Source organism: Lepidochelys olivacea (assembly GCF_965140295.1).
Source record: "Lepidochelys olivacea isolate rLepOli2 genome assembly, chromosome: 4".
In the NCBI taxonomy this organism is placed as follows: domain Eukaryota; kingdom Metazoa; phylum Chordata; order Testudines; family Cheloniidae; genus Lepidochelys; species Lepidochelys olivacea.
This window is the reverse complement of record NC_140414.1, coordinates 22,076,332-22,087,403: the sequence shown is the minus strand read 5'-3', so window position 1 is coordinate 22,087,403 and position 11,072 is coordinate 22,076,332. Positions and strand designations below refer to the sequence as shown.

The 11,072-nt window shown below is 44.1% G+C and overlaps 1 protein-coding gene across 1 annotated transcript in view; it reads right to left on the bottom strand.

The window, feature by feature from the left end:
* Positions 1-11,072, bottom strand: part of CFAP299 (cilia and flagella associated protein 299) — a 395,446-nt gene that overhangs the window by 374,861 nt on the left and 9,513 nt on the right. Inside the window, exon 2 of the mRNA XM_084626905.1 lies at positions 10,886-11,016. Within this exon, the coding sequence (XP_084483031.1) occupies positions 10,886-11,016 (131 nt within the window). The remainder of the gene's footprint in view (positions 1-10,885; positions 11,017-11,072) is intronic.

Here is an 11,072-nt window from a genome sequence, read left to right as displayed (position 1 = left end):
ATGTGCCCAGGGGTTAAGTCAACACTCTGGGCATATCCTCAGCAAGTGTAAACTGGATTCGTTCCATTTGCTTCAGAGCAGAGGGCTTACCCAAGCAGAGGGTTTGGCCCAGTATTTTCCCACAGCTACTTGTTCAATGCCAAGCACTATGCTCTATCCGTGCCTGCCTGCTCCTCTCCTTTCCCTCCACCGTATGGGATTGACTCAGCTCGGCACTGTCTTCTCACCGGACACTCAAGCCCTCAGATGCGCTTTGGGAGGAGGAATGTTGATCTGTTCCTTTGTTTTGCTAAAAAAGTTCCAGAATTTTGGCTCTCTTTGAAGATGCTGATTCAGGGAGAAGATGAAAGGAAAATCAGCCTCATTTCACAAGTTCCAGCATGACTGCTTCAGCACAGTTGCACCAAAAAGAAGTGGATCTCTGAAGAAGAAAAGATAGGAAAGAAGAGCCAAGTACTGAGAAAAAGGAAACAGATTTTAAAAAAGTATTGTGCACATAAATCACCACATCAGAAATCTAAGCCAGTGGATCACTCACTGAAGAAATCCATACACAGATTATTTCCTGTACTCTGGTTTCATTTGCTTGAAGATTATTAACTTGTTGCAAAAAAAAAAAATCCCTATAAAAGGGAAATATTTTGCAACACTTATTTAAACACATTTCATTTATTTATCCCAGGGCCTTTCCTGAAACTATTCAGAATTTAAAAAGCAGAAAAGAAAGAAACAGGACTGATTCATTCTTAAGCAGAGAACATTGATTATCACTGCCCATTCCCAGGTGCAAAAACATTTCTGCTAATGTAACTAATTCACTACTTAGAGTAAAAAGCTATCCAAACACACCTGGCCCTTTTCAAAAAGGATTTAATATTGCATTAAAGTAAACAAGTTAAGGACATGAACACTTAGAGCCATCAGAAAGTTCCTCAGTTTAGGCCTGGTCTACACGACAAACTTAGGTTGACATAAGCCACGTTAAGTCAATCTAATAACGTGTGTGTCTACACTACATAGTTCCTTCCGCCGACCTAAGTGGCCTGGAAAGTCTACTTCTGTACTCGACCTCCGTGAGAGGCGTAGTGCTTGATTCGACATCCACAGGTTGACCTGAGGATAGCATAGACACTGCACTGTGTAATTCAAATGAATTGTCCTCCAGGTGGTGCCCCACAGTGCTCTGCTGTGACCACTCTGCAGAGCGCTTTCAACGCCAATGCACATCAGCCAGGTACACAGGAAACAGACACTCCCCTGTTAAAGCCCTGGGAACTTTTGAATTTTCATGTCCTGTTTGATCAGTGTGGAGAGCTTGCCAGCACAGCTGATCATGGAGACCCAAGGCCGCAAACGCGCTCCAGCATGGAGTACAAAGGAGGTGGTGGATCTTATTGCTGTGTGGGGAGAAGAGTCTGTGCAGGCAGAGCTCCGATCCAGCAGCAGAAATGCTGACATCTATGCCAAGATCGCGCGGGGTATGGGGGAGAAGGGTTACACCAGGGACATGCAGCAGTGCCGCGTGAAAATAAAGAAGCTCCAGCAAGCGTACCAGAAGACAAAGGAAGCGAACAGTCATACTGGTTCTGCCCCACAGACATGCCGCTTTTATGGGGAGCTGCATGCGATTCTCAGTGGCAACCCCCACCACTACCCCAAAACGCTCCATGGATACCCTCCCAGGAGCCCCGGACGACCTTGAGCAACAATGAGGAGGACATTGTTGATGAGGAAGAGGAGGTGGAGGAGGAGAATGTGAGGCAAGCAAGCGGAGGATCCATTTTTCCCGACAGCTAAGAACTGCTCTTAACCCTGGAGCCCATCCCCTCACAGAACCAGTTGATGGTGGAATGTGATGCTGGGGAAGGCACCTCCAGTGAATACACATTTCCAATCAAACTGTAGGGGTTACATGCTATTATTTTTTGTTTAATCTGAATAAAAAAAGTAAGTGTAGTGGGTATTGGTGGCCACTCCAGCTACGCAGAGGGTGCTCTCTGAAAAAGACAGTTTATGTACATGGGGATGGCCGAGGAATCCTCCATGGAGAGCCCTAGGAAGCTTTCATGGAGGTTCTCTGCAATCCTTTGCAGAAGGCTTCTGGGAAGGTCTGCCTTATTTCATCCACCACGGTAGGACACTTTCCCGCGCCACTCCAGTATTAACTCTGCTGGCATCATTGCAGCATAAAGACCAGGTCCGTACCCAGAGGCTTGCAGCATCTGCTTCCTTGCTGCCGCTGTTACCCTCAACCCTCAGGAGAGTGATATTGCACAGGGTCACCTAGGGGAACCGAAGTTTTCAATGCTAGCCCATACACCTCCAACAATTCAACAAGTAATCCGCCCCGTTTGGTGAAATCTGGGTCACACAACCACGCTTTCCCAAACATGCCAGGGTTGTGGTTGGAAGGGCTCACCATGTATGCAAGCAGCATTGAAAAAAGGGGAGGGGTGGCAGCTTCCTGTTTGTCTCCCTTCCCCCACAACCTGGTGCCACTTTTGTAAAAAACAAACTATTTGGGGGGCTTTACACTGGTGCCTGTCTTCAAGCACCATCCAGGTTGCTAGGGGAAAGGGGGCTTTTCTCAAGTTCCAACCTCTGATCCCAAGGATGTTGTCACAAAAGCAGCAGCACAAGCCCTCTTGCCCATGCCTCGTGGCCTTACTCACTGAGACTGGAGCAGCAAACCGACTCCTGCAATAGCCTACAGTTGTGATTACATTGTGACTTGCAGGGAAGTGTATTGAGGGGTGGTTTTTTTATTAAAAAAATTCAACTTGCATCAGAAACAATGTATGCACTGTCAATGCTACCCTTGGGCTTTGCATTCCTTGCAGCTTGCCTGTCAGCGCATCCTCCACACTGGGCCAGAGACTTTCCCAGATTAGAAGGTGGAAAAAGACGACTCGAGACGACATGTTCCATGAATTGATGCGCGCCTCTGAGAGTGACAAGATGGAGCTCAGCGCATGGAGGATTACACTGTCCGACAACGTGCACACGGACAGGAGAGCATGTAGGGAACAGGACCGTGCCACGCAGAAAGAGATGCTGCAGATTATGAAGGAGCAATCGGACAAAGCCCTGGCTGGGATGATTTAATTGGGGCTCGGTCCTGCTTTGAGCAGGGGGTTGGACTAGATGACCTCCTGAGGTCCCTTCCAACCCTGATATTCTATGATTCTTTGTTGAGGTTCAAGAAAGACAGCTGGATGTTAGAGTCCCTCTGTAGCCTATGCTGAACCTGTTGCCATCGTCGCCCAGTTCCACATCCTCCTCCCACAAACGTCCTATGAGGTGGGAGTTCGGTATCCCTTGCACTCAACACCAGGGGAAGGTACAAGGACCAGAAGGCACTCATTCTCACATCTTTGATTGTTACTGCAGTACATCTGTAAGCAAGCGGTCCTTGTTTCCCCCCCACACCGTGCTATCAGCCCTTTTGCCCCAAATTATCTTACTTTTCTTTGCTGTCTCTGTGTGTTTGGGTGCATAATAATATGTAACGGATTGAAGAAAAAAAGCTCTTTATTCATTCAACACATGGTGGTTGGTGGGGGTGGAGTTTACAGGGAGAAAATGCAATGGAGGGGACAGTTTGGTAAGGAACACCACAAATAAGGGTCATATTGCTCTGGCTCATTGCTGAAACTGGTTTTCAAAGGCTCCCAGAGACACAGGGCCCCTCAATGTGCTCTTCTTATTGCCCTGGTGTCTGGCAATCTGCTTCAAACCCCCACCTCCACTCCCACCCCAGCAGAAACTTTTCTCCCTTTGGTTCACAGATATAATGGAGCACACAGCAGGCAGCAATAACAATGAGGATATTGCTCTCACTGAGGTCTAACCTAGTAAGCAAACAGCGACCTTTTAAATGTCCAAAGGCACATTCCACCACCATTCTGCACTTGTTCAGCCAATGGTTGAACCAGTCCTTATTGCGGTTTAGGCTGCCTGTGTACGGCTTCATAAGCCATGGAAGCAAGGGGTAGGATGGGTCTTGCAGGATCACGATTGGCATTTCAACATCACCACTGGTTATTTTAGTCTGGAAAGAAAGTCCCTGCTTTCTGAACAGACCTGTGTTCCTAAAGATGCGCGCATCATCCACCTTTCCCAACCATCCCACGTTGCTGTCGGTGAAACGGCCCCTGTGATCCACCAATGCTTGCAACACCATTGAGAAATACCCCTTTCGGGTTATGTACTCTTTGACAAGGTGGTCTGGTGCCAAGATAGGGATATGCATTCTGTCTATTGCCCCACTGCAGTTAGGGAGCCCTATTGCGGCAAAACCATCCACTACGTCCTGCACGTTGCCCAGAGTCACTACCTTCTTAGCAGAAGCCTGTTAATGGCCCTGCAAACTTGGATCACAACAGATCCCCCGGTAGATTTACCCACTCCAAATTGATGCCTCACTGACCGGTAGCAGTCTCGCATTGCAAGCTTCCACAGAGATATCGCCACTCACTTCTCCACTGTCAGAGCAGCTCTCATTTTAGTACTGCTGCACTTCAGGGCTGAGGAAAGCTCTGCACACAGTTCCTGGAAAGTGGCCTTACGCATTTGAAAGTTCTGCAGCCACTGCTGGTCATCCCATAGCTGCATAATGATCTGGTCCCACCAGTCAGTACTTGTTTCCTGGGGCCAGAAATGGTGCTCAGCCATGTCAAGGTGATGCGTGACTGTTGCCAGCAACTGCGAATTGCTCTGCTCTATGTCTTCCAGCAGGGCTGCTTGCGTGGCATCACATGTTTCCACGCAACAGCTCCTGTATCAGCTGTGTAAATATTGCAGGATAACGCGTGAGGTGTTTGTAATGCTCACAACAACAGTGTACAGTTGAGCAGGGCCCACGTTTATGGTGCTATGGCATCCAGGCTTACGAAAAAAAGCACAAAAAAGGCCTGGTTTATTTGCCGTTGATTTCAGGGAGGGAGAGAGGGAGGTAAGTGCATCATGGGAGGCTAACGCCATGTTCCCATAACCACCCGCGCCAATGTTTTGGGCCCACGAGGCATTGCAAGCCCAACCCAAAATTCCACTCAGCTACGTGCACTGTGGGATAGCTACCCACAGTGCAGTGCTCCATGCATCAATGCAAGCCCTGCCAGTGAGGATGCACCCCGCCGACACAATGAGCATAGTGTGGACATGCAAGATCGACTTGCTTAAATCAGAGGCTCAATGTCGACTTATATGAAGTCAACTTAACTTTATAGTGTAGACATGGCCTTAGTGTGCTATTTAGGAGAACTGCTGTGTGTGTTTTGCACTCAATGGCCCCTAACTGCTTAACACAAGAATTAAAGCTTTTTGGCCACCTCCCCTTTTTCATTTAATTTTGCTGCATCCAATGACTATATTATCTGCTTTCCCTAAATTATATCTCCAGCAGACACCATCTGACAGCATGTCTGTATCACTTTTCTAGGTGTAAGTTTGTAGTACTATGCAGGCATACCAATGGGTTGGGAGGCAACTTGCTACCACCTCCCCTTAACAGGAGGAAGCCTTGCCTGCGTCTGCTGTGGATCAGTTCTCCACCACCACCAACCTCTGGCAACACAAACTCTACCTTCCAGGCCTCTGCAGGCCCACTCTCTCTCTCCCTCTCTTGCCTCAGTCCTCTGAGCATCTCCCTGGAGTGGTCAGCCCCTGAGCCACAAGACACTCACAGAATTCTCAGATCCTCTATTCCCAAAAGAACAGACCACAGCTTACCAGTTACACCGTTGAATGCAGCACCATTTAACACACAGTGCTTAAATTTTTTGTAGAGAAAGCAGGTCAAAACGTATTGAGTGAAGAACAGAGAGTCAAATGATAGCAAGCAAACTATTGGAAACAAAGGGTTACATAGAAAATAAAACCCTAACACACATACTAAAGCCTAAACTTAACTAATAAGACATTGTCATGTTAGAGAGAGCAAAAGATCACTCAAGATCCTTCCAGCGTGTTACAGCCATGCTTGGCTTTGATCTTCTGTTCATGAAACAAGCATGCTGTCCTCTTGCCTCCTCAGTGGAAAGATCCGGAGTTTTCCTCTGTCCTTACAGCTATTGCCCCAAAATCCAAAGGGCGTAGCATGCTCCCACCCCATCCCCCAAGTAGCCAAAAGGGCTGTTCTCTGGAGTCTCAGCTTTCATTTTTTTCAAGTTAGAGTATGTCTAGCTGTTATAGGTTTGGAACACATCTTAAACATGACCTGAGTATAACTGATGACTGACATTTGCTCGAGTTTGCAGAAAGCGTAAGACAATCGTTCTGAGTATTAAATGCCCCATTCAATAAAATGAGTGGCAAGTCAAACAAGGATACTTGAGATTTCAGTATTAACTATTTCACTGCTCATCAAAGCATGTAAGAAAGTAGAGGAAGTATGTCACACGTACTTCAAGTGACTGCTTGTATAGCAATGAAAGTTAATGGATTCATTTTCCTGATAGAGGGCTCGGCTTTTGAAGTCTGGGGCTCAATTATGGAACTATTTTATTGGAAATACGATAAATGCAGAAAATTCACAATTTTTGGAAGGACGCAGCCCAAAGCATCGATGCCTTCCGAGTTGAAAGTGAACCACTGACCCTGCAGATTAATTTTCTTGTAATTATGCTGGAGGACTTGACAAAACCGAGCCACATGCTAATCTCTTATGCAAAATCTTGCTTTACAAGCAGAATGGAAATTCCAAAACCCACCCACTTTTGAAGACTGAATCACTGAAATTTCAAGTCGCAACACAAGCAAAAAAGAGCTAGTATGTACGTAGAAAGAGAAGCAGCATTAAAAGACATGAAAATGTTGAACTCTGAGCATAATCAAAAGCTACATCCTCTCGCGTTTCTTTGAGGTTCTGAAAACGTATCCATTCCTCAAACTATATTATTAGGATTTCTATCTTGTACAGATTTTATCCTGCAACTATGCGGAAGAAGAAAAGAATTTTTAGAAATCTACCTCAGTCCTGCCATTTGGTTTTTGCTCAGGAATGTTTTTAATCCAAGTTCTGATTCAAGTGGCTGCAGGGAGGGAAAAGTAGGTGAAGACTGTAGGAAAATGAAATAACTTACCAAAAAAGCAATTTCACTGGGACACAATGGCCACTGTAAATTGTTCCTAAGCAATGCTGTCGGAGTTTATTCTGTTTTCCTGAACATGATTTATCTAGTGATGAGCAAAAGTCAAAATGCAGAAAATAAACCTTTAAATATTCTGATGTTTACACACACACACACACACAGAGTGGCCTGCTGTACAGTGGTACTGTACACACTGCACCTTTCTTTAGAATGGTATTGTCTGCTCCTCTGTGTGTCCAGCTCAATTTGTTGGCCAGAATGGAAGTAGAAGAGGCTAAAGTCCTACTATCCCTCTAGTCTGTTTGAGGCAATGTACATCAAGGGAGGAGCAGTCCCTGTAGATCTGAGTGGGAGCAAACTCCTTGCCTCCTACCCACATCCTTTCTGCCAGCCTCCGTGGGAGCAGCCAGCCAGCCAGCCAATTCACACAGGATGAGACTATTAAAGGTACAAATGGCAGGTCAGTGCTTAACTGCTCCTGGGTTTCTGTGGGATTTAGAAACCTATTTGCCATTTGTACCACTGAAGATCTCCTATAATCACAGTAAACAACATACAACCTGCATTCAGTACTGGAATTATGCTAACCAAGCATGCTAAGAGTCCACAGCCCCGATCAGTGCTAGAAAGGAGATAGTGGAGATCAAGTCTTTGACTATCCCTCTGTCAACTTGCTCTAGTTCCATTTTACTTCCTTATGTATTGTTACAAAAAAATCCTTAAAACCATCCACATACACGTAAACTCCCTCTGCCCAAAAAATAATTTTGTTGTGGTTTATAGACGTTCCGTTTAACATTACACATGTACAACTGATTTGGGATTTGGCATTTCCTGAATTTCCATCCACTGAAATATATGGAAAGAATTAGTCTGCTAATAAATGCAGTGTCCTGGTGTTTAATTCTTTCCGCTCTATTTCAGTGGGCGGATTTACAACACTAAAACCCAAGGCAATGTTCAAAAAAGAAACATCATTTTTTTCTTTTAAGTTCCATTTTTGTGGGTTGCATTATATCTATATATATAAAAAACACAACATTTTTATTTTTATATATATAAAAAGGAGGAAGAGAAGAGTCAAGGACCTAGTTTTGCTCTCTGTAGGGAGACATTTGTATCCCATAAAACTTACTTAAATGCATTTGTTTTTGTAAGAGAAAACGAATAGCATCTTTTGCATGTGTACAAAGCATGTAAAACCACGGAGTTGGCTATGGCTATGTGAAAGGGCAGGTGAAAAGCTTTCCCCCAACGCCCTATATGTTGCTGACTTGCTAGCCTGAGCAAAAACTGAAATGGAGATTTGCAGTTATCCTTTGCATTTCTTGGTATTGCCTAGAGCCTGCAAATTGATAGTGCATGAGGGTACTGCTGTGCCCATTCAGAATCCCATTTGAATTCCATGGGGCACCACATGCCAATGACCTTCAGTACAGTAAGATTAGCCATTCAAGTGTAGTACAATAAGAATTTTTAATTTGGCAGTAATTAATGCAAATTTATCTTACTTCTGATATCTCTAATGAACATCTATGTGGACAGTGCAGTATTGTATAATCATGCCTAAGTGGTACTTCAGTTAACTTATACACTAGATCATGACTTGATCAAATTCCAGAGAGAGCTGTTGCTTTCATTTGTTTTCTTAATGCAAGTAAAATACAAGTCAGTAAGGGGTTAAAGATGAAGAATTAGACTGTCCAAATGGACAGAAAGAGAGGCAAAACAGAAAGGAAAAAAGCCAAGTACATGATATGATCAGGTATCCACACAGCAGCATGCGCTTTCACAACTCTAAGTAACAGATGGGGCAGGACCAAAAAAAGAAAAAAAAAAATCAAATAAAGCCGCACTCATGCCTAAACTTCTCCCGTTAGAGATTTTGTTTTCCAGTTTTTTGAGACTAGATTGGCTCTTCTGCCAAGAGGTCCACCTCAAAGTCTTTACAAAGTAAAAACACTATCGCATAAGAAAAAAAATAAAGAAAAAGAGTGGGCTCCTTGTCCTGCAGAGACGCCTTAGTACCACCAACACCTCCCTTGTCCGCTGGAAGGATGCTATTGATGTAGTCCCCTTAAATCCCAGCATGCTTCACCTCGGCTAGAGCTCATGTCACAGCTGCTCAGGGAACTACATTTCCCAGTAATCACATCTGCTGGATCTCAGGGAGAGACTGGCTGAGATGACCTTGTCCATGACTATGGAAGGGAGAGGAGTTACAGCCCATCCTACTCATAGAACCTCAGTCTTGGGCCCTAAAAACAATCAGCAGAATGGGTTGTTCCCCCAAACCACCTCCCTGACACCATATCTTCTCTCTCAGTGACCACATCCCTGTCCCAAAGGTATAGTTCCTGCCCCATGAACATACTAGCCAAAGAAGTTTCCTCTACTCAAACCTTAAAGTGTGGGCGTACCTGTTGCCATGGCTTTTAATAGAAAGAATGAATAAAAGATTGATGCATTGAGTATTATAATTGTTGCTGAAATAACATCTTTTAAAAGGCATCTTTTCAAACTTCCTCAATCTTTTACATGAAATAGACCATAGACTTAGAGATTACACTCAAAAACAAAAGTTCATTTCGGCTCCCATCCATATTCCTGACCAGGATTTTAAAAGAAAGGTAATAGGAAGGTTCTGCACACAGGAGCAATCTCAGATTTTATAAAAATGTCCCTTGAAATGTTGGAACATGATTTTCAGATGTCTAGTTTGCACTATACTATGCATCCAGCTAGAGGGAAAGTGATCAATAAAAATTGGAAGTTCTTCATATTAATTATGAGTCCTAGTTTATTATTAATTCCAAGGTCTAAATATCTGGTGAAAAACATCTGCATTACTAGGTAAAATGGACTATATCCTGAGGATAAGTTTATATCCCCCTAACTAACAGAGCTAATGTGTGGTAACTAGTGTGGTAACTGTCTTCTCCAAAGCACCTTTCTCTGTAAACCCCATGTGCACTGATGGAAGAATAGCATGTCCAAAGATCAATTACTCATAGCATCTGAAAAATCAATGTTCTAATAAAAGAGCAAGCTCTTGATGTCTCTCTCCGTATAGATTTGTTAGTCTTGCCTTTTATCCTCATATGTTCTTGTACTTTGACGAGGTTAGTTTACTTCATGGTGATGAACAGACCTATAATGGACTACCTAAGATTTATAATCTAGAAGGTAGAATTACGACATTACACTTGCCCAAATGCTGCACCTGTTATTATTGGAAGTAACACCTATTGTAAGTACGGGTGCTGCAAAATAAAAGGAGAAAAGGGATTTTCAAAAGCACTTAGGGAAGTTAGGTTCCCAAATTCCATTGAAATGCAGGAAGACCTGGGATCCGAACTCAGTTAGAGACCTCTGAGAAGTCCCAGCCTTAAAATCCGGGGTAAGTGATTTTTCTGCAAGAAACAAGTTACAGTCAATATCAGCTTGAAGGTCCAAGTTAATTTAATATCAGCCCTGCTTTAGTCCATGATATAATCAGGATGCAAGTAGGGAAATTGATACTGCTTAATCATTTGTTACACCAATTTTATAGCTGGGCTCCCCTTATGTGTCTATATTTTTTTAATTGATGTTTTAAAAATTAGGGGCGCTAAGGTATGTACGGCCTTACAGCAACTTGACTCCATCTCTTCCACACCCTAATCTTCATACAAGTTTAAGAAATCAAACTCTCACCTGCCCAACCTGCACATTATAAATACCATAAAAAATGATCAAGCGGGCTCCTTCCCCCATCCCACACTTTGGATGTTCTATGAAATGCACCCACTTACTTTTGCTGGGTTCTTTCAGAGAGCCTTGAAGCCTCTGCGGCTGCTTTCCTTGCTTCAAACTCTTCCCTTTTCAGAACCTCACCGCTTCCCCGGAATCCCAGCTCCACCAGCTGGCGAGCCATCTCCTCATTCTGAAGGAGCAAGGAAGAGCCAGCTGTTTCTCAGAAAACAATAATTTAACCACCGC